The 24,955-nt window shown below is 40.1% G+C and overlaps 1 protein-coding gene across 1 annotated transcript in view; it reads right to left on the reverse strand.

Annotated features, from left to right (window-relative positions):
- The window catches only part of LOC140244701 (uncharacterized), a 245,979-nt gene that overhangs the window by 55,711 nt on the left and 165,313 nt on the right, over positions 1-24,955 (reverse strand). Inside the window, exons 17-21 of the mRNA XM_072324317.1 lie at positions 24,691-24,853; positions 20,985-21,175; positions 13,923-14,008; positions 13,444-13,559; positions 10,190-10,270 (exon numbers count right to left, since the gene is read on the reverse strand). Coding sequence (XP_072180418.1) covers positions 10,190-10,270; positions 13,444-13,559; positions 13,923-14,008; positions 20,985-21,175; positions 24,691-24,853 — 637 coding nt within the window. The remainder of the gene's footprint in view (positions 1-10,189; positions 10,271-13,443; positions 13,560-13,922; positions 14,009-20,984; positions 21,176-24,690; positions 24,854-24,955) is intronic.

Here is a 24,955-nt window from a genome sequence, read left to right on the forward strand (position 1 = left end):
GATAATTTGCTACACAAGGGTATTTCGACATTCTCAATTCAATAATGGATTGATATTAGAAGTCTATCAATTGGAATTTTGAATTTTGAAGTACAGTTGATAAGCCCTATCTTGAGTTGTAAATGACGAGGCATTGGCATTTAGCACACAAATACAGTATGTTAACATTTTGGATTCAATAATAGATAAATTCAAAATGTTCGGCAAGCTGCATGGCTGCCACCTTGAATTTCAATATGGCTGCCCAGACGAAAATGTTGAAGTTCCCTATCTTGAATTCCAAATGGCAAATAGAGGTAAATTCTGTTGCCCAGATTTATTTAGAACATGCCGATTTGAATAATTGGTTAAACGAAATGTGTCCGACAAGCTGTATGGCCGGCATTTGAAATCCATTATGGCCGCCCAAGCAAACATCACGACTTATTAGATCCCGCGTGCACGGGGGTGCAAAAAAAATGCAGCAAAAAGCCGTAATTCACGTTCACTGACGTCATAATGGAGGCCTGCATACTTCAGCAGTGCGCACCCAATAAAATTACAAATGCGCGCTTAATCACTTACAAATGCGCGCTCAATCACTTACAAATGCGCGCTCAATCACTTACAATTTATTGTAATTAAACAATGTCCAAGTCTTGTGTACCGTATTTGGAATACTAGTACATTCCTACGGACATCGTGGTCATCGTGGGAACTCGCCTACGTCATGTAGTTGACTGATATTACCAAATAAAGGTAAATGAGATTTGTTCATTAACCCGTATTATATATACTGTATTACAAAAAATAATACTCAGGTTTAAGGTCCTGACGTTTTCAATCAGATGCAGTTTATTCTTACTGGGGTAAAAATGTCCTGGAACATGCAGTCGTTTGTGCCTTGCGCATGTTGCACCATATAAAATATCCCTGTATGTGATGCATCTCTACTGACACACTTGCATTTCTGCATTATTTGTTTGATATTATAATGAATTGAGAATGATCATGATAAAGACAAAGGTTGACATAAGGTCAGTTACCGGCAGTTTGCACGCTGTAAAATTTCGAAGTTTTTGATAGAATATGTTAGCTGTATTTGTATTGATAACTTGTATTTGTATTTGTATTGATAATACAAAATGTATTTGTTTGCTGCTTCATGAAGTTTGTAAGTTGTAATATGTATAACGATGAAATTCTTTGAGTTTCTTATCATCAAAACAACAGTCTTGCGACATACATTCTTCTTGACGCTGTTACATATTCTACAATATGTTCTTATTCATCTCTACTTTTGCTAGTATATATATATATATATATATATATGATATACAAACACATGTGTTTCAGCACGTCTACTAGACGTGGGGTATGTTTGATGTACCAGTAAGCACGTTGAAATATTCCGCAAGACTTGTTATTCTGTAAAAGGCACTGAGAAAATAAAGACTATAACAGAAACAGAATCTTGCATCACAGTTGTCATTCCAATAATTTCTTTATTTCACATTCTTTCTCTTCATTACTGGACTGGAAGAAGACATCACCAACAATGGCAAGTCCTATAGACAGGAACATTTGCGCTCTTTGTCAGGAACGTTCCGAGACTGAACCACTAAGAGATGCAAGTAAAGCAAGCAATCAGTCAAGTAGAGATGTCTATGAGACTCTTGCTCAAAACCTCAAGACAGTGAATCATTTAGATGCCTTGCCTTGCAGGATAAACATCTGCAGACTAAATGACGGTTGTGGTATTGCAGAAACCCTAGCTGCGCATGCTGCCAAATGGCACAAAACCTGTTATGTGCGGTGTAGCAGTTCACGTGTGGGCAGGGCGAAATCAAGGGCAAAGAAGCGAAGTGCACACCTCAAACTTGATGAAACTTACTCACCTGACAAGAAAAGACTTAGAACAAGTTTCGCATTCATGAAGTAATCATGAAGTGGTGCTGACATCCAAAGAGGATATTGGTGAGGCTCTACTGAATGCTTGTAGACAACGCTCAGATGACGACGCTGTCATTCTCATGAGAGCTGCGCAGATTGTGCGGAAAGATATTTTGCAAAGGCAATATCATTTAAATGGATCCCTAGTTGAGGAATCATACAACAACGCTCCGCCATCATTGACAGCATTGATGCAAATGATCCTCGCTGGAACAAGTATACAGAAACAGATGGCGATGGACAGAAGCTTGAGCGTCCCTGTGCAATCCTTGACCCAGCTTGTAACGTTCAACACCGTAAAGAGGGGGGCGGAGACTGCAGCAGGAGGCTTACGTCACAACTTGGAACGTGAAACATCACTGCCCCTTTACCTGGGTCTCCTCATTCATAGCAAAACAAGGAAACGGGATCTTGTTGACGTCCTTTTTCAACGTGGTTTGTCTGTTTCCTACGATCGCATACTGCAAGTATCCACAGATGAGGCCAACAGAGTTATCGAGATATACAGACAGGACGGGGTGGTGTGTCCAACTGCATTGCGAACTGGGTTGTTCACAACAGCAAACCTAGACAACATAGATCACAACCCATCATCAGTATCAGCACGAAGTTCATTTCATGGAACCGCGATATCACTGACGCAACATGTGTCACAGGGCAATCGAGGTACCATTCGAAATCATGAAAATGTTGCTGAGAGTGAGAATAAAACGCGCCCCAAAGCCATAATCGCCTTGCCTGAATCTTATTGTGATGCGCCTCCTGCAGCATTTCTATCTCATCTTCCTATTCCAAGGAAACCCAAGAGTTCGCCCACTCCAAGTGTACCCAATGGAATACAGGACAAAGAAAAAGAGTGGCTTTCGTTTGTACAAAGTCTGCTGGAGATGAAAGCTCATGAGATTGAAGAGAATATCTCCTTGTCAGCGTACATGACACATCTATAGGATGAAGCTCCTCGGCCACCTGCAATTACAGGGTTGTTACCTCTTTTTCGTGAGAGTGCTCACACACTTTAACAATGGTGAAACATGGCATGAACCTAATCAAGCAGGCAACCGAATTAGTTAACCCAGGACAAGTTCCGGTTCTGACAGTTGATCAACCCATCTATGCTATTGCAAAGAAGATCCAGTGGACATGGCCAAGCATGTATGGTGAAGACAAATTTGTGGTGATGCTTGGAGGACTTCATGTGGAGATGGCTTTGCTAAAGGTCATTGGCGACTTCCTCGATGGGAGTGGTTGGACTAGTGTAATGACCAGTGCAGGTGTATCAACGGAAGGAAGAGCTGAGAGTCTTCAGAAAGGTTTGCAAACATCGCGGTCACAATGGGCACACCAAGTCACCGCGGCATCATTGTACGCTTTGCAGCGAAAAGCATACAATGACTACCAAATGACATGAGCAACTGAGAATTTGCGAACATTTCATCTTTGGAGCCAGACGATGGCTAGAGAGTATCCCCAGTTTTGTTACTGGAACAAAGTCCTGCAGTTGGATTTGGCATTCATTCTTTTGGCATTCATTAGATCACAACGGGAAGCAAACTACTTGCTCTATGTGGAGACCCTTACAGCAATTATCCCATGGATGTTTGCCATGGACCACTTCCATTATGCCAGACGGTTAACAGTTCATGTAACAGACCTTCAGGAACTTCCCACCAATGCCGAGGACATCCACCATGCATTCGTCGAGGAGAACTTCGTTACTCAGAAGTCATCTCACATGTTCTCCTGTCTGGCACACGATCAGATACACGAACAACAGAACTCCATAGTGAAAGGTGATGGTGGAGTCATCGGGATCACCGAGAATGAAGCAGCTCTTCGCCGATGGATGGTGGCTGGCTCAGAAATAGCAAGAATAGGCAGTGAATTTGAGGACCTGCTTCAGACACAGAAGGAAACTGATGTCCGCCACCACGAACAATTGCCTAGTTTCCAGAAATCGTTTGCAACAGACATCAGTAATGCAATCGATTCGTTTGAAAAACTAGGAAACCCTTTCAAAGAAGAGAGTAAGGACCTGTATGTGCTTGACACCAAGGTCATCATGCCTGATGAGGTGTTTGCCGCAATGCGATCCATTGAGGAAACTGGCAAAGCACAATTTGCAGAATTTGTTGAGAAGAGAATCAAAGACCCATCTGTTGATTTCTATGACAACATCACAAAGAACAATCTTCCTCTGTTCAGATCAAAGCCCAAGAAATCACCTAGAAAGTCTCAGACAAATATCACAAACGTGAAAAGTAATGTTGAGCTGTTCTCCCGCATGTACATTTCATGCCAAGCTAGGGATGGTGATCTTGATGCATTCTTTGCACACGAGTGTCATGGTTGGCCCCCGGCACGGGCTGTAGATATCAACACAATGCGCCCAGCGACCACAAAAGCAGATCTTGTACCATGTCTGGAAGCCTTAGCACCACGACCTCATGATACACCCAAGACAGAAGTTTTTATTGTCGATGGGGCTGCCTTAGTACATCAGTTAGATCCCAAGAAGGCCAACAGTGTGGTGAGGACTTTGGTGACTACGCACGGAAGCAGTTCCTTCCATACATTGCTCGAAAATTAAACGAGAAGACAGTGACGCGTGTCGACGTGGTGTGGGACACCTACAGAACGGACAGTCTCAAAGGTGGTACCAGGCTTGGTCGTGGAACTGGCACACCTCTCCATCTAACTGAACAGACATCCGTGCCACAAAACTGGAGCAACTTCCTTCGGCTAGATTCAAACAAAAAGACACTGTTCAGTTTCCTTGCAGCTGCTCTGCAAATGATGATGGTTCCAGACGGAAAGACACTACTTACAACACATGAACACGAGGTTAAATCAAAGCCCACTTCTGATGTTTGTCAAATTCAACCTTAATATACACATGAAGAAGCTGATTCGAGAATGCTGCTCCATGCTTGGCATGCATATCTGAAGGGCTATCGAAGTATCACCATTCAAGCAACTGACACGGATGTGGTTGTATTGGCTATCGCAATGGCGAGCAAAATGGAAGGTTGTGCAATGTGGTTGTCATTTGGTCATGGCAAGAACTTTAGGCACATTGCTGCTCACACTATTTCGACTCACATTGGTCCTGAACGCTCATGGGGGCTTCTCTTCCTGCACGCTGTTTCCGGATGCGATACTGTTTCTGCTCTCTCTGGCATTGGCAAAAAGAAAGTGTGGGACACATGGAATTCCATGCCAAACTTGACGGAGGTCTTCAGTCGTCTCTCAAATGCACCAGCAGAAGTGACAAACGATGACATGGACAACATGGAGAGGTTCTTCGTTGTCCTGTACAGTAGAACTTCCCCTCTTAAGAAAGTGAACGAGGCTCGCAAGCAACTGTTTGCTCAGGGAAGCCGGCAATTGGAGAATATTCCACCTACAATGGAGGCCCTTCGTCAACATGTGAAAAGGGCAGTTTTCCAGTTTTCCAGTTTTCACGTATGGGGACAGTCCCAAGTTGCAAACCCAGAGCTGCCTTCACCTGCAGATTGGGGATGGGCAAAAGATGACGAAGATGTCTGGCATCCATTCTGGACAGTAATGCCAGAAGCGTCAAATGGGTGCCAAGAGCTGGTCAAGTGCAAGTGTAAACAAGAGACCCGCGGGTCTAGCGCTCACCTGAGTATCGCAAGTTCACCTTTCACGCAGTCACTAATCTAAATTATTCACAGCTCTACTAAAATCTGACCACGCATTCTCAAGTAGAAGATGAAAATGTACAATAAGGGCCCAAATTTTTTAAGATTCCTTAATTTGGGGGGATTGGGGCCCCCTGGGGCCCTCTGGGTGTGGCATGGTGCCCATTTTGATAAATTGAGATCCTGACCCCCTAGGGATGCTACCTGCCAAGTTTGACGAAAATCAATCATGCGGTTTTGAGGAAGAAGATGAAAATGTACAATCCAGGCCCCCATTTAATTTGGACCTTCCCACCCCCCCCCCCCACCCCCAAGAGGGGCACCCCTGGATCTGCTATGAACAAACTCTACTTCATTAATGTACTCACTCATAGTATTATCTTAGCGCTATAACTTCTGATTCTAGAGAAGATTTTTAAAGATTCCTTCATTTTGGGGGGTTTGGGCCCCCCTGAGGGCCCCCTGGGTGGGGCATGGTGCCCATTTTAACAAATTGAGATCCTAACCCCCTAGGGATGCTACCTGCCAAGTTTGGTGAAAATGGGTCAAGGGGTTCTCAAGAAGAAGATGAAAATGTACAATTTAGGCCCCATTAGGACCCCTCCCCACCCCCCCCCCCCCTCCCCTGGGTCCCAAGGGGGGCACCCCTGATTCTGCCATGAACAAACTTGAAACTACAGTCATCAATGTACTAACTCATAGTATTAACTTAGCTCTATCACTTCTAATTCTAGAGAAGAAGATTTTTACAGATTCCTTAATTTTGGGGGGGGGTGGGCCCCCCTGGGGGCCCCCTGGGTGGGGCATGGTGCCCATTTGAAGAAATTGAGATCCTAACCCCCTAGGGATGCTACCTGCCAAGTTTGGTGAAAATGGGTCAAGGGGTTCTCAAGAAGAAGATGAAAATGTACAATTTAGGCCCCATTAGGACCCCTCCCCACCCCCCCTCCCCTGGGTCCCAAGGGGGGCACCCCTGATTCTGCCATGAACAAACTTGAAACTACAGTCATCAATGTACTAACTCATAGTATTAACTTAGCTCTATCACTTCTGGTTCTAGAGAAGAAGATTTTTACAGATTCCTTAATTTTTTTTTTTGGGGGGGGGGGGTTTGGGCCCCCCTGGGGGCCCCCTGGGTGGGGCATGGTGCCCATTTGAAGAAATTGAGTTCCTAACCCCCTAGGGATGCTACCTGCCAAGTTTGATGAAAATCGGTCTTGGGGTTTTCAAGAAGAAGATGAAAATGTAAAAAGTTTACGCACGACGCATGACGCACGACGCACGACGGACGACGCACGACGCACGCCGGATGAAGGGCGATCGCAATAGCTCACTTGAGCCTTTGGCTCAGGTGAGCTAAAAACGGTGTGCTGGAAATTGCAGATGTTCTGCAGCCAATCTACCATGCACAGAACTATGTGTCTGCTCAGGACAATGCTTTCGTGATGAGCAGTAGAAGATGAGATTGAAAAGGAGTTCCTTGTTCTCATTTGAAGATGTGACTGAAGAAGACATTGTGACAGCGGTTAAAAGTATGCCAATGAAAAACTCATATGGAATGGACACTATACCAATAACATTGGTAAAACCTGTTATGCATATAATTCTAAAACCACTTCGGAATATAAGTAATCTTTCATCGAATTGTGGTTGCATTCGAGAACAATCGAAGGTCTCAAAAGTTGTGCCAGTGTATAAAAGTGGCAGTCGAAGTGAGATGGGTAATTAAAAACTCATATCTATTTAGTCTGCTATTACAAAGTTAATTGAAAAACTCAACTTTAACCAGTTGTATGATTATTTGAATAGAAATTATATCATAAACCCAAATCAATCAGGTTTCAGACCTGCCCATTCCACTATGACTGCTTTCCTTTGTGTCAAAGAAGAAATGCTCCATAACTTAGATAAGGTTGATAAGGTTGAAATGGTTGGAATGGTCTTTATTGACCTCATAAAGGCATTCGAAACAGTGTGAAGAATTTATATTATGTAAGGCAAGAACAGAAGTTGGGAAAAGAACTCTTTCTTTTCGAGGAGGCCAGAGTTGGAAACGGTTAACTTATGATTTGAAATGTAGGCTCTCTCTGTCCAGTTTCAAACGAGCTCTTGACATATCTCTGCTGTAGCCTAAGCAACTGCTCAGGATTTTTTTTCTCTCTTTTTTTTTTTCTCTCTCTGTCTCTATTTGATATTGTCGAAATATTATGTTACTGTAGCTTTTTGGTCAGTTTTCCTTTATTCTTTTTGCTCTACTTTTTAAAATGTTTCGTTGTTTTTGTTGTTACCTGACACTTGTTACTTTCTTTATTATTATATATGTAGTTTGTATCTATTTCTGCTATTTTTATGTTGTTCACGGATTTTCAGAACAGCTTTGCTGAAGCAAATTGCCGTAATCAAAATTAAATAAGTTGAAACTGATACTGAAACTGAAACGTATGGCTGCACAACTGTTGATTATTGCTGTAAGATATAGGGCAAACACAATGCATAAAAAATGTGTGCAGCAATGCGGCAACAAAATTTCCCTCTATTTGCCATTTGAAACTCAAGATAGGGGATTTCAAGATTTTTGTCTGGGCGGCCACATTGAAATTCAAGATGGCGGCCATGCAGCTTGCCGGACATTTTGAATTTATCCATTATTGAATCCAACATGTTAACATACTTTTGTGTGCTAAGTGCCCATGCCTCTTCATTTACAACTCTAGATAGGGATTTTCAACACTTTGTCTGGGCGGCCATATTGGAATTCAAAATGGCGGCCATGCAGCTTGTCTGGAATGACAAATTTATCTTTTATTTACTTTTTTATGTTCACATACCTTGGTGCACCAAATTTGAGCTCCGTTTGACATTTAGAACTCAAGATAGGGCTTTTCAACGTTTTGTCTTAGCGGCCATCTTGGAATTCAAAATGGCGGCCGTGTGGTTTGTTAGACATCTAATATCAATCCATTATTGAACTGAGAATGTCGAAATACCCTTGTGAAGCAAATACCAGTGCTACAGGTCATGTGGAACCAAAGATACAGGGATTTTCGTCGTTTCGTCATGGCGGCCATATTGGAATTCAAAATGGCGGCCGATCCCGTGGCCAGATCTCTTGGATCCGGCAATTTTTGAAATCAGCGCCTCGAAATACCTCAATATGCAAAATTTCACACTTTCCGCCGGATGTGAGCATTTCAACCAATTTTTGTTACATATCTGCCCCACTACAAGGTTTGACTGTTCCGTTATGTTCCTTGATATTTCGACACATGCCATTTGTACAGTTCACATGGCTTTTAAACTCGTGTAACATTTATACATTTATTTACCAGAATAAATCAGCTCTTTTTCCTAGTTACCGATAAGTCAAAGACTATAGGTCATAGGTCATGGAGTATAATTTTGGTGAAGTGAATGTAATCAGTGCAGTAAAGTTTGTCCAGTGTTAAAGTTTGTGTCCCATTATCAAGTCAAAGGCAAACTGTGTGCCCTCACCTGGCAGCCGAAACAATATCTGGCATCATCATCCATGTGTTGAATTTGAAGGAATTAATGGAGAAACACTCACTGGCAAATGTGTGCCACTGTTTATCACATTGCATAACAACTACCTGGTTTGATCGCCAGATTCTATGGCAATAAAAGTGAGCTCAAAAGGTAATACCACTATTCAAATTACTGTTATTCTTTTTAGCACTACCAATTTTAAGCAAGGTGAGGAGTCCATTCATGGAATTTGTGGTTGACATGTTATTTTATGTCGATGTAGGGTAATTTGTCAATCAGTTGACATGTTATTTGTTGCCATGTTTTGGCAAATGAATATATATAACTTGTATATATATTTGTAATGTATATACACACTTGGTGATTCTATCCTACTATGAAGAGTGCTCGATGTTCTCAAAGGAAATGCTTTAGACAGAAGTAATGAAACAAGAGACCCGGGGGTTTCGCGCTCACCTGAGTATCGCCAGTTCACCTTCCATGCATTCTTGCAGACTCTTACCCGAGAACATTGGAAACTTGTGGTGAACATCCCTCAGATATCTGAACATGCAACTCCCATAGTGAGAGATATGTTACTAAACTTTATACTTACATTACAGGAAAATTTACCCCTGACATATGTGCATTCAGTGAAAGCAAAAATATTATAAGAACACATCACTGAAGTTTGAGGAAAAATCAAACAATCCATTCAAAAATTATGAAATTTAAAGTATGGGTTTAATCCATGTACCATCATCACTGGATAAGAGGGCTACAACAGTCCATGATGACACAACAGGGAATGATACAAAAAAAAATGTAACGAAAATTCTGATAAATTTATTTATCTATTTATTATTATTTTTACATGAAAAGTACACATTCTCTGGATATGTTAAGGGTAATATCATGTCTGCCTTCTGACGGAGGCAAGTTACAAGCTCTTTCATTATGCTTGAAAAGTGATATTATGAGGAATTCCCCTCGTGTACTGAACCAACATAGTTGGGATAAATTTCCCTTTAACAGCATAAAAAAATCTGCCCTACAGATATGAAGGATTGCATGGCAACAAAAGCATGATTCCTATTTCCCAGTCAACTAACCCTCATGTGACTGTTGAATGTTGCGAAGTCCATCGATCCCTTGGTCATGTCAGTCAGTACCACCCCTGAAACCAGCTGCCTCTGGTAGATTTAAAAAAAAAAACCAAAACAAACACATGATGAGTTGAGGTTAAATTATAAGACAACTAACAACTATATTGATGAATAAAAGAACAACAGAAATATCACAATACCACAGTTTGAAAGATTAACTTATGACAGACTTGTTACAATGTATAAAGTACATGTTGCATGAAATAAAGTTAGCTGGAGAATGTATAATGTGGATATGCAACAATGAAACTGGTCAATACAATGTGAACACCAACAAATATGGGTTTGTTTGTTTTGGTTTTGTTGTTGTTGTTGTAAAGGATGACAAACGTGCACAGCACTCAACAGAACAAAAATATCCAGCATTAAAAGAAAGACTCTAAATGTCACTACATTATGGCCACTGGTATGCCTTCCCTATATCACATTATTCTTCCAATAGGTCTACACTTGTGCTCTTGGGCTCGTTCTTGCAGCAGAAATTGCTGTTTCTTAACTCTTTATGTGCCATGGTGGAAACCCCCTGTGTGCCACGTTATTCTGAGACACGAAGGTAGTCATGCTTTGAGAAAGAATTCTGTTTTTCCAAGTTGTATAACTTCTACAAATTTCTGTTAAGATGGGCATAATAGTAGGCAAAGTTAAAGAGGAATGCCAAGCTTTGTTTCGATATAAATTGTATGACGACTCTATGTTAAATTTTTCTTTTAATGACCAGTTGCTACATTACTATAAAGGCATGACTTTGGCACATTAAACCGTGACAGAAACTTAGAATGTACGAGCAAAACTAGTTGGGAACATCGCTTGATAGTCGATCACCACATAGAATGCAAGCCGTATATGAGAGGAACAAAAGCACGAGAAACGCTTTCATTGTGCCGCGGGATTAGCAGTAATTAGCGGTTTATCGATCGGTCTTGGCGGCTTTGTTTGTTGAGCAGAATATGCGAAGTTGGCACGCCGTCGACTGAGTCGGAGGTGCGAACGTGGCACATAAAGAGTTAAGGGGAGACTTTGAAACTGAGAAATGATGCTTTACAATGCAATCAAGGTGACTTTGAAACGATCCTTTCCCTATTAGACAAAGCACAGTAATCATGCCTCTTATTGACAGAATTTTATCTCTCCCTTCCTCTAACAGCCCACATCTGTTACCACATCACCAGATGATTGTGGCATGTCATGTGTCCGGTAATGCTCACGCATCAGAGGCCTTTCGCACGCAGCTTCCAAAATCATCATCTGGTCATGGAGAGAGTCAACTATGAAGTGCTACAATTCAGCCTTTAGGAGATAGCAATGTTTCTGTTGTAAGTGTAAAAGCGATCCACTTTGCTCAGATGTAAATCACTGTTCTTAATTTTTTAGTGGAGTTTCAAGCCAGAGCAGCATACAGCACCCTGATTACTAAGTAGTAATATGTAGCTCACTATCTTCATTCCTACTCCTGTGCGATGGCCACCCAGTCGTATCACACCCACTCATAATACAATTAATGAGATGAGTTTTCAACTCTAGACTGCCGCGACCTTGATACACCTCTACCTGAGACGTCACCGAGGTTTTGAACTACCTTCATACGCTCGGTCCTAATGCCAAGATTTTGCTGGAACAGTTGTCTCACAAACTCGTCATGCTTATTGCCCTCGTCTTCAGTCAGAGGGCCCATACTATTGCATACATAGCTCTACACAACTCATTGGTGTCAAAGTCATCAGTTACCTTCTCGGTCTACCACACCACAAAAACCAGCAAGCCCTGGAAACTTGCTACAGCAATACAACTGTCAGCATACCCAGATGATGGCTGAATCTGTGTCCTTCAAATGCTACACGACTGTCTTCGCAGGACTGTAAGCTTTTAAAGCGGGAAACAGTACCTCATCCTTTCCATCAATTGCCCTCATCACAACATTTCCCCCCAAATGATCAGGAGATGGCTTAAAAGTGTTCTCCAGATATCTGGTATCAACACAGCTATATACAAAGTGCACAGTACTCGCACAGCCTCTACATCATACCTTCTACAGCGGGATGGGACTCCGCTAGAACTTTAGCAACATTTTATCAGAAGCCTATTGAACTGAAGAAACAGTCACTTGACATTTCATCGCTTGAGCGAGCATAACGTTACTTTTGCCTTTCTCGATTTTGTGAGTCATAAGACAGGCAGTGAAGCCCTTCCATGAATAAAGTTTGATCATGCCCAAACAAATTACTTCGCATTTCTAGTCTCTTTCAACCGTCTTCAAAATCCCACAGATGATGCTGAGTAAATTAAGCTGTACGAGGTAGAATTAACAGATCAAACAAGATTTAAATGATATTCAACATTAAAGTTTAACAACGATTCTACAAAGTACTAAGCCTAATATGAGGAATCATGTCCCATCTGACAGTACATCCCGTCTCTTGATGGAAATAAGTGTACAGTTATTTAAAGTGAATTTGGATTGAGTCATGTATGTGATGGATGATTTCATGCCCGCCCTTAGCGTGGTTGAATGAGTCTGGCTTTCAATACTGACATGTATGGACATGAGCAGGCTACTTATACATTGCCAGAGCAGGTACACATTTGCATATGAATGAACAACATTATACTTTGAATGTGTGGCAATTTTCGACCGGTGACAGGTGTGCAACCCAGACATGATTCCTTATATTAGGCTTAGTACTTCGTAGAATTGTGATTAAACTTCAATGTTAAATTTCAATTTAAATCTTTAACTTAAATTTGAATTTCATTTAAATTTCAATAAAATCTCATTTAATCTGTTAATTAGTACGCCACAAAAAGATTTTGTTGCATATGAGTTCGTTCTCGGATATTGATGTATATGCTGCGACATTAATTGCGACAAATTGGATGCATGTTTTTGCACATTACCAAGACCTACAATGTATTATCTCAGCCGGCGCGTACCACATTACCAAGACCATTTTTGCATTGTGACATCAAACAACTTGACATTATAGGTTTATTTCCGAATATACATGTATATGGTTGGTTTTTGTTTGTTTTTTCATTATTTTTATCTTTTTTTTGGGGGGGGGGGGAATGAAACATCAAAACTGTCCAAAGCCATTACACATGTGGCATTTTTTTGCGGAAAAAAGGAAAGGAATATGCTAATACCCAATGTCTGGTACTACTGTAATCTCTACATGGGCTCTACACTAGGGCTACATTCATACCTTGCTGATTGCAAAGTACATGATGCGCAAGGCTGAACGTCCATAGGGTGTGTCCAGGTTGAACTGAGTGAGGTCAGCCCCAGTAGCTGCCCGCCTATCCCCTTGGGTGAGGGCACCTGGTCAACAGGACCAAATAAAATGACATCTGACAATAATAGCACCATGTCTCAATGATATCTTAATCATCAAATTTGACTAGAAGGCAAGTCCTTTGGGTAGTTAATATATATTGCCAACTTTGGTATTACAAAAAGCTAAAATACTTTATAAAATGAAGCTACTCATTTACGTACCATAAAGACTGGTTTATGGAGCTGATTAAATATTAATGAAAGTGAAAGGCTCAAATTTCCAGGTTCTTGGGCAGAGCAAAGTGGCACATGATATGACAGAAATCCATCTCATCATGATACTTAACATGTTGACTTAAAGTCAAGTATCACAATAGGATGGATTTACACAATTTGTATGGGGAATACCTAGTGACTGTAATCTTCTTGCCACAGCAGATGCAAACCTCCTCTCTCCACCCAGGTTGGTTGTCAAGAGTTTGTACAGTGGGCCACTAAAATGAAATACACAAAAAGCAGGTGTCAAAAGGAAGAATACAGGCAGTGCTTGCTCATTCATGTTTGGGATAAGTGGGTGCAAAGTTTGCTCACTGGATAGCATGTACATGGTAAACAAATGTGCTGTAAAATAACCAGGATCAATGGATTACAGGACTATGTCCCTGGAATTGATATTAGTAACTCACAGCTTATAAGCTACACCTGTAAGTAGTTTCAGCCACTTGACTAAAATGTCATGGTCCATGAAGAAAATGAAAAAAAACGAAAAAAAAAAGCTATGTTTACATGCTACTTACAACTATGCAATACTACACACCAAATGGACAAAGAATCCTGTAAAACTGAAAACAATTTAACACTTTTAGGAACTGTTTGAAACATGTTTAAGAATAATGTTTCAGAATTTCATCTTCCACATGGCGATATCTAGAGTTAGTTATGGTAAATTAATAATATAAATTAGTTAAATTTCTTAATACAATCAAACCAAGGGAGGCGAAAAAAGTAGCTGTCATCAGACATTTGGCCATTACAGACAAGTTCTCAGACAGTTTGTGAATATCACATACAGTATGTACATGTATCAATATTTATACATGTACATGTATATGGGTCAAAATTTTGAACGATGTACGATTGAGCCAAAACAGCACCAAATTTAAAAAGAAGGAATTACTCAAAATCGTTTATCTTACCTGAAAGAGTATAAATCAAGCTTTACATTATTATGAACCCAATTATACCAGGATCTTCCCAGAGGAACAAGTTTTTATTCACCACGGAAGTGTGAGCATGTTCAGAGCATCGAACGTCCTATAGGAATACTCCTGCATAATACATTTGAATAACATTTAATATAGCGTGTAACGATCTGATTCAGTTCCGAATGGTAATGAAATATCTTAAGGGGTGTTGGCAGAAATATTGAGCTTGTACTCTTAACCTGTACGTAATGGTGGACGACTGAAGAGTTAACCAAATTTGTTGTTTCTGTTGAAATATTACTCTTTTGCCAAACACTTTATCCAATTGATGCGCATTTTACAGAAACTCAATATTTCGACCCCTTATTTCAATATCGAACACTTTAATCCTTACTCCCAAATAATAAGATGCTTTTTTAAGACGTACTGATCTAGGCAGTCTCTATAACCAAACAAACATAGCACAGTTTTCACCAAGGAGGTTTGCACATAGCTCACGGACATTTGGAGCAAACAAGATATTGAACAATGCAGTTCTGTGGAGTTGGAAACGCATTCTATTGACAACAAACAGCGATTTCATGTTGAGAACAAACTCCTCTGCAAAATTCTAAATAATTATCACCTATTCTCAATTGTAAAAGCTTGTTTCTCTTTTCATGCTGAGGAATCAAAGAAAACACTTTTTCCATCTCTCATATAGATGGACATATAAACGTATGTGTAAGCTCAGTGACATGGTCCATCTGATAAAACATTAAACCTTGTCACTAGTATGTTCCATCAAGCAAATCATTTACAGTAACTCAGCAATTATAACAACTACCATTTGTAAATTTAGACTTCAGGTTAAAAGAATCAAATGAAATGTCATGTCTTGTCAGTTGTAAGCAGGCCATCGGTATCCTCTGAAAATTCAAAAAAGCTATTTTCCACACACATTGCTTTCATTATACCATCACACAAATAAATTGAATGATGTTTTTGACATGTTTCATTATAAGTCTAAATGTCTTAACTGAAGATCAGTTATTATTCACCCAAGTCCGTGTGAAAAAAAAAGACATAAAACAAGATCGCATTGAGAGTTGACTGATTTGGAAAATTGAACGCTCCCATGTAATCGTGATACAGTGCACGTCCTTAACATCGAATATAGTTATCAAAATTGCGTAATCACGAAGTAAAGATTCAGGTCCTAAATTTGCTATCTAAAGTCTACAATGCAAAATTTGCTTACAACGAACACAGTCACAGCTGAAAATGACATCATTGATGAATTGACAAAGAAAAACAAAAGAAATGTGTTCCGTTATCGAAATACGAAGTTTAGCTGTGGAGGGCAAACGCTTCACGTTTCAGTGTGTTTAGGCTGAAATCCCTTTGCGTTTGCTCCTTACACACTGTCATCAAGAATTTGTGTTATCATATTAGTCAGAAATGACATGAGGTTTGTTACTCCGAAGTTTAGTCATAACAAAACACACTAAGTCCATATAACTTACATTTGACGTTTGTGACTTCGATACTATACAATATGGTTCCTTATAAAGAACATTTTGTAGTGCGTTATTTCGAAGGCGCGTTATTCATACAGTTTTTCAATCCAAAAATTAATTCAGGTTCGTAATCATGAAGCTTTGTTATTCAGTAAATGATAGGAATCTCCGCAGATTAATCGGAAGGTTTGTTAATTGGAACTTGAAATAAGGTTCGTTAATCCAAATGTGGAGGAACAAATTAACAACCAAAGCCTCCAGATTTAAAAACCTCCTATCGTTTTCAACTAAACGAATATCGGGCCCATTCCACTTTTAGAAGAACGGACCTTCAGAATAGTGAACGTTAATATTTAATTTTCGGATAAACAAACTTTCGGAATAAGAACCTTTGGAACAAGAAACCTCCTGAATTTATTACGAGCCTTCTTCATTTTCATTCGCAGAATAACAAACCTTTGGAATAATGAATCCAGGGAATAACGGACATTCGGAGTAACGAATCTTTGGAATAGCGAACGTATCAAATTGCGACCTTAAACCTATTACTAAATCATAACTTGTTAAACATGTGTTTTCAAACTAAGCACAAACGCACCAACAACTTGACGATCTCTCTGTCTCTCAAATGTAAAATAAAAAAAAAGATGCATGAGATAGACTTGCAAATAAACATTGCTTTTCATTGATGAGTATAAAAACAACACCATGTAATGATAAATGCAAGGTTTGCGTGTTTTCATCATACAATAATTGTGCACTGCATTATTTTTGTTCTCTTATGACAAAATTTTGATGAATAAAAACCCCCCAAAACAGACCCTCCAGAGGAATTTGGCATAACGGGAGTGCACTGGCAGTTCTTTTCCACACGTGTTGGAGCTCAATCCCTTCTCCATTTCTTCTCATTTTCACTCAACTGCTTCCATGTTCTTTTTAAACTTTTACGTTTCTCCTTGCCACATGCCCATTACAGGCTTCTTCCGTCATTTCATCCTCTTTCTTTCAATATATGGTTCGGCACGCCGTACACCGGGGTACCGTTGTAACCCGGGGTACCGCGTTGTACAGCGCCATCTCATGCCCATTACTTTATAATGCGTATCCGAATTCAGATACGCCGATTCCGAATTCGGATACGGCAAAGTCGTAGCAATGAACTAGCACCATAGGTGTTTTTCGAAGTACACTTGCATGCATTAATTGTTGCATAATCACAAATATATAATGCATAATAATACTAAAAAATATTTTGACACATTTTTTTGTAAGCCAGGGTACAGCGCTGAAAAAAAAATAATTAATTCAACAAAATGGCAAATTTTCATTTGGTACCCCAGGGTACCAAATATTGCATCATATTCCGAATGTGACTGCGTAGCACTTTTTGGAATTATTTTGTTTTCTTTTTGGTCGCAGCATGTTCAGGCTACATAGGGAATGACAGAAAAATCGTTGTGAAGGTAAAAATAAGAGTGTATAAAGGCATAGAATATATGGTAATTACAACGAACATCCGTGATGGAGACCAAAAATGGATGTGTTCTGTTTGAGATGGCAGCTTCCTTACACAAAAGATAGACATGGGGAGCATCTGTCACTAAAAAGTGGCACTGTTCCTCTATCTCCTACTATGTAATCCATGGACTTCTTCTACCAACGAACGTCCGTGAGCAAAACGTTTTGCTTTTGTTATTACAGGTAAATTGAATGCTTAACGTTATTCACTTTTGGGTATGAGATAATCAGTAATTGAGTAATATTTTAAAGTAACATTAACTTATCACACAATGATATAATTGTAGTTATCAGATATTTCTGTTCTCGGACCGAACGTCCGTGAGCGAAACTTTTAGAACTTATAACAGTGCAGATTGTCTCCAAAACCTCATCAGAAAGAAATTTAAATGCACAGAAATTACAGATTACGCAAACTTCCAGTTTCCTAAAACTTGGTGTTCAGTATTTAGCAGTATATATATAATTTGAGGGAATACAAGTGTAAAATAGCAAATAAATTTTGAGCTGTTTGTTCATCATGATCACATACTGTCTTAGAAATTCTGAGACTGCTGCTCTAAGCTCATTGTTTCCTTTGCAAAACTTTACCCTTCGCTATTTGAGTTGAATTTGAAAAAATAAAGGACACTTTCGAGACAAATTATCCCTATCGGTCAGACTGTTTACGTCACAGACGTTTGCTAAAATTGTCACGGACGTTCATTCTAAAAATGGGGTCATGTTCCAGGACGGATAACTAATCGATAAAGAGTACGTAGCCTTCCGAACTCTTTCAAAATTGTGAAAAGGTATTTTCAATGCAAAATTATCGGAAATTTGACACCTTTTGAACATATATATTCCTCAGACAGGAAGTAGGAGGTGGATTTTCAGAGAAAATATTCACTATTTGCTTGGTTTTCGGTGAATCGTACAGTCCAAAAACTGCAGACATGCCCCAGTTTACTCCAAACATGGCACGCAGCTCCTCGGCTAGAGAGCCAAAGATAGGATGCACCTGCGTCATCAAAGCAAGATGGTATCCCACTCGATAATTCCGCAATCATGACGGACATTCTTTTTTTCTTGGAGGTTCGTCCAAAAATGTTATTTTGGTTCGCATTTGACAGGGGATAGAAAGAAACTTAAAACATACATATTACCATGTGGCTACATCTTAGCTGATTACGACTGAGAACAATGTCACCAATAACTTTAATGGGCTACAATCTTTATTAGGAAATAGTGGACGAACTTCTGTGAAGTAAACTGAGTATAATCTTGCATAAAACAATGTTACATAGAAAGTACAGCCAACAGACCTACAATTTTTGCAGGATATGTACATTAGGTGGAACACCAAATTTTCGTATAGGTTACAGTCGGGACAACAAAGTGGAATTTGCAGCAGCGATAGAGATAGAAGCATCACGGATGTTCGTCTGTTTAGGACTTTGATATTTCAATTGTTCTCTGTAATTTTATGCATCTTCATAGACTTCTTATAATTTTGTGGTACATACCCAAGATATATCAGATCCAGAACAAGGTCAGATAATAGATGTCACGTACCTTAAAAAAGTCATATCATTGGTTTGAAAAACAAAAAAATATTGTGAAAATAGCATTTTTACCGAATTACGCTTTATGTCCTCGTCAAATGCAAAATATCAGTCAAAAGTATACCAACCCATACATTTCCTGAAGGGAAATTTACCAGGCTTTGAGGTGACATGAAAGAAACTGGTTTCTTTGATCATCCTGATGTGTACTAAGGGAAAGAGTGCCACAATGTGTGAAAACTGGTAATTGTACATCCTCCCAAAATTGCTCAAAAACATGATTTTGTGTACAAATCCAATGTAAATTGTGTTTTTGCAATTAATTCATATAAAAATAATTACTTTTACTTTCAATGGCTGATAATGATTTATTTTGGCCTGATTATGCTTTAAAAAGTTCCTGCGACAAATTTGATGGAAAAAAACAACAAAAACAAAAAGTAAAAAAAAGGAAATACTCATTAGACATGCCACCGCAATGCACAGGTCATTTAAATGGCTTTTCGGGGGAAGGGTTTTTTGAATAATGACACCTGAGTACCGCAAGTTTACTTCCATGCATTCTTGCAGACTCTTACCTGAGAAAATTGGAAACTTGGGGCGGAAAGTTGGACTATGCAGTTTGGAAAAAAGAAAAGACTAAAGCTCTATCACTTCCGATTCTAGAGAAGAATACTACTGAATCTTCCTTAATTTAGGCGGCTTGGGCCCCCTGGGGCCCCAAGGAAAACATGGTGCCCATTCAAACACTTTGAGATTCCCCTAGGAATGCTACTTGCCACGTTTGGTGAAAATCCATTATGTTGTTTTCAGCAAGAAGGTGAAAATGTACAATTTAGGTCCGCATCTGGATCCCCCCTCTCCAACTCCGGGGGGGGGGGGGGGGGGGGGGGGGGGGGGGGGGGGGGCTGGATCTGCAATGAACAAACTTGGAACTACAGTCATCAATGTACAAACTCAAGGTATCAACTTTGCTTTATCACTTGTGGTTCTAGAGAAGAAGATTTGTAAATATTCCTCAATGTTGGGGCCCCCAAGGGGCCCCCAAGGGGCCCCCAAGGGGAGCATGGGGACCAGTTGAACAAATTGAGATCTTAACCCCCTGGCATGCTACCTGCCCAGTTTGGTGAATATTCTAGGGGTTTTCAAGAAGAATATGAACATGTACAATTGAAGTCCCTGATTCTGCCATGAACAAACTTGAAACAACAGTCATCAATATACTGACTCATTGTATCAACTTAGCTCAATCATTTTCGGTTCTAGAGAAAATCTTTAAAGATTCCTGGGGGGGGGGGGAGTTGGGCCCCCCTGGAGGCCCCCCCAGCTGGGGCATGGTGCCCATTTGAAGGAATTGAGATTCTATCCAACTAGGGATGCTACCTGCCAAGTTTGGAGAAAATTCAAAATTCATTATTCAAGAAGTTCAAGTTTAAGTTCAAAAAGAAGATGAAAATGTAAAAAGTTTACGCACAACGGACAAAGCACGACGGACGTCAGAAGAAGAGCGATCATTGCAATAGCTCACTTGAGCCTTCGGCTCTGGTGAGCTAACAGACTTGAGTGGATAATTTGCTCCGTCACCCATTTTTTCATATTTCATGGGAAAATCTTCACAGCACAGAGTGCATTACAAATTACCTCTGTGTGTAGTAACCCTTCCAATAAAAACGTTTTTTCTACACCATACTGAATACATCACACCTGCTTTGATTTGACCGGTGAGACCTTCCCATCTGCTGGACAGCCTTGTCAGCTGACCAGGGCAATTCAACAGTCAAGTGGACACGGCGTCGCTGATTGCACACCCTGTTGTCTGAATGAAGTGAAATCCCAGTACTGGCTGCATCAGATATAATGGCAACCAGCTTGTGGCCACTCATGAATTGATTGCGCTGCAATAAACAATTGTTAAAGATCCTTACGTCAATGAGACATTGGTCTTTTTTATTCTATTAGGTAGTGGTCATTATTTGCAGTGTTTTGAGCATGATTTCAACGAAAACCTAGGTAGCCTGGAACGATTACTTATTTTCAAACATATGTGACCCTCCACCACAAAATCAACAAAATGTCGCCAGACATGGATTTTTAGTTATGGGGAGATTCAGAAAGAGCAGACTCTAAGCTGTAAAATGATGTGTAACTCTAGGATCTCCACAAATGGACTTTCCTAACTCATCTAGTATACAATGGGCAGAAAGTGCACACTCTGGAAAAGTGTGTACTGAGAAAAGAGGCTCTGAAGTACAGGATCTGTTCAAGCACTTAAATCTTACCAAGCCCAGCTCTGTGCAATGAATAGGACAAAAAACAGGATGTAAAACTACAGGGCAACAATGAAGGGATTATCAGATTTAGCTCCTACTGACCATGCTCGATTAGCACTTTCTATACATGACTACTACCATCTTTAAAGCAGTGGCATCATTCTCCCAAAAGCTGTGAAAGTTTAAAGCGAAGAGTGTGTAAAGAGTTTTTAAGAAAAGGGGCCTATAAGACATACCTAATCACTCTATTTTAGAAGAAAGTGTTCTAGAAAAAACTGCTAAAAACACAATTTCTCATTCACTTTGTGATCCCAAACTTTAGAATGACAGAAGAAATGTTCTTTCAGAAAATACAAAAACTCAAAAGATTGACTAGGTTTACCTGTCTCACCTATTTTGAGTCCTCATTGATCATATAAAATCAAGACATTTGACTTTTTGTTGGTTTTGTGATGCACAGTCACATATATTGAAAGGGAACCATGTTCAGCAATTGAACTTTATTTGAGAGAAGGTCATCTGATGTCAATGGTGACAGATCTGTAACAACATACGAAAACTAGAAATGTTGCTATGGCAACTGGTATGCTTTTGTCATAATGCATGGTCCTCCCAATAGGTCTAGAGTATGTCTTGATAATGTGAGATGACAGTTTCACATGATTGGCAAAAAAATTAAATGACATGTTTGTCACAAATGTGTTAAGTGTTTACTTTCCTTGAACTAGGTTTCATTTGGATGAATGACTTCAGTGTTTAAAAGAACAGGAATTTAGGGATTTGAGCATTTTCACTTGATCTTTGACCCTTGTCCTTTGACACTTAATGGCCCACAATTCTTCAAATAATCACTAACTGATAAAGCCCCAGTCACATATACATGCTGGATCACCCGGATCTCTTCCGGGGTGATCCCAGGAGACGCCTTGGACATCCATGGAGGTCCCTAAAGGTCTGTGTAGGTCCTTGAATGTCCGGGAGGTCAACATGGCAGTTTTTGGAGGTCAAAAACATCTGGCATCATTTGTGGACTGACGTGTTGGCAGAGCAATCCGGGATGGTTCATGTGGCTGCTGTGTAATTGCCGTGAAGGTCCATGTGGCTGCCTCAAATGATCGTGTAGGTGTCGTGAGTATTCTTGGCAGTCCATGAGGTCTTAACTTTTTCCCATCAAGGACCTCACGGATCATGAAGGCAGCTACATGGACTTCAACGGCAGCCACAGGGCAACTACACGGACCCTCACGTTCAAACACGGCATTACAGGGATAAACACGGATCTACATGGTCCCTTCATGATGAGAATGAGTAGAAGATTGCTGAAAATCCAAAATCAGCTCGCATTTTATGGCAGATTTTTGTCTGCCGGTGTGGTATGTGTAGCTGCTGTGTTGGTCCGTGTAGATGCCGTGCTCTACCTGCATGGACCATATACATCTTGTAGTTGCCAGGTGGGTCTGGCATGGTCCGTGTAAGCGTCATGTAGATGCCGTGCTGGACCGGTCTCATCCGTGTAGCTGCCGTGTTGATACCGTGTGTACAGTCATCAATACTCATCAACGCTCCATCTGGGGTAAAACTTATCCCGGAACTCCCCAGATCATCGCCAGCATGATGCGGGGATTGCCGTGTAGATCCTTGAGGATCCGTGTTTGTATGTGACTGGGGCTTCTACATTCATTTTCATTACAATATTTTGAACTTTTTTCAAAACATGGAAAAAATTGTGACATTTGAACTTTTTCCCATGACCTTTGACCCCATGGCCAAAATCTTTCCCTACAGAATCATGGTGCAGTAATGCATGTATATACCTTGTTTTATTAAGTTTATGCATTGAGTAATCTCCAAGGTATGGAGAAAAAGGGCAATTTTAGCACTATCAAAATTGTAGAATTTTAACCAGACATTTAACCCTTGACCTTTGATCCAATGGCCCAAAAATTTCCAAGAGAATCACTGTCAGGCAGCACAATGCATAAGTATTAAGTTTCATGAATATATCTTGCGCCATTTCCAAGATATGGAGAAAAAAGTTTGATTGTAGCATTTTTGCTTGACCTTTGCCGTTTGACCCATGGCCCAAAACTTTCCTTACAAAATCTTTATCTGATAATACATGTATTCACTACATTTCAAGAAAATACCTTCAGGCATTGCATGGATAAGGAGGAAATAGTAAAATTTTGATATTGATAATTAGATTTTACTCTGACCTTTGACCCTCGACCCCACGATCCCTAAAGTCCCAAGAGAATCACTGTCAGGCAGTACATGCATAATGTATTACATGTAAGTTTCATGAAATACCTTGAGCCACTTCCAAGATATCGAGAGAAAAAAATCAAATTTTAGCATTGTTACTTGACCTTTTGACATTTGAAGCCATGGTCCAAAACTTTCCCTGGAAAATCTTTACTGGGTAATACATGCATACACTAAATTTCAAGAAAATATCTTCAGGCATTGCACAGATAAGGGCGAAATAGAAAAATGTTGAGAATTTGACCTTGACTTTTGACCTTTCATCTTGGGCATTGTACCCAAAAGTTGATATGCACAAACTTTGTCCACTCATACATACAGTTGTACATATACAAAGCTTCATTAGGATACCTCAGACGGTTTTTACGTCATGCTGTCCACAAAATTGATTACGGATGGACACATTGCCGGTTAACCCGGATACATAATGCCTCCGCTGACACTTTGTGGCAGAGGCATAAAAAATGGCATGGAATGTAATCAGGATTATGCTGTATCTTTGATTTGAACATTCACAAATCAAAAGTGGGTTGTTATAACAGAGGGCTATGTGTGTGAGACTCAGATAGTCTTTCATACATTCCCATGTGTGCCTTGCGTGTAAGAGTCACAACCAATGTACACTGTAGCAATAAAATCCTTCCTACATTTCCTGCTATGAGCAAGGTAGAATGGATAATATGGAGAGGTTTACCTTGACACACAGTGCATATGGATAAGTGAATCCACTCCTTGTAATTTGCAGTACAAAGCCACTAGCAATACATGTACATGGGAGACTGGACAGGTATACTATGACGTACAAAGAGAATGTATAGTATTCACTGTCACTCATTGATTTAGCAATTCCGTAGAGAATGTGTCATACTTAGTACCTCTTGGACGTTGAGACTGTCTACATCTCCCGAGTCTCCCACTCTCAACTGGTACTGAGCAGCATCCTGACCGTGTCTGACTTTAATGACACGACCTCTCCTGCCAGTCATCTCAGCAACACTACTGGACCCACCCAGCTGATCAATGATATCATCAATGGGACTGGAATGAAGAAAAAAAATGCGGTTTTGAAAAATTGCTTGTCATTATAAACTTGGCACAGGCTTCATATATGCAATGACTTAATGACTTTCATTTCTGTAA

The sequence above is a fragment of the Diadema setosum genome, chromosome 21, assembly GCF_964275005.1.
Source record: "Diadema setosum chromosome 21, eeDiaSeto1, whole genome shotgun sequence".
Classification (NCBI taxonomy): domain Eukaryota; kingdom Metazoa; phylum Echinodermata; class Echinoidea; order Diadematoida; family Diadematidae; genus Diadema; species Diadema setosum.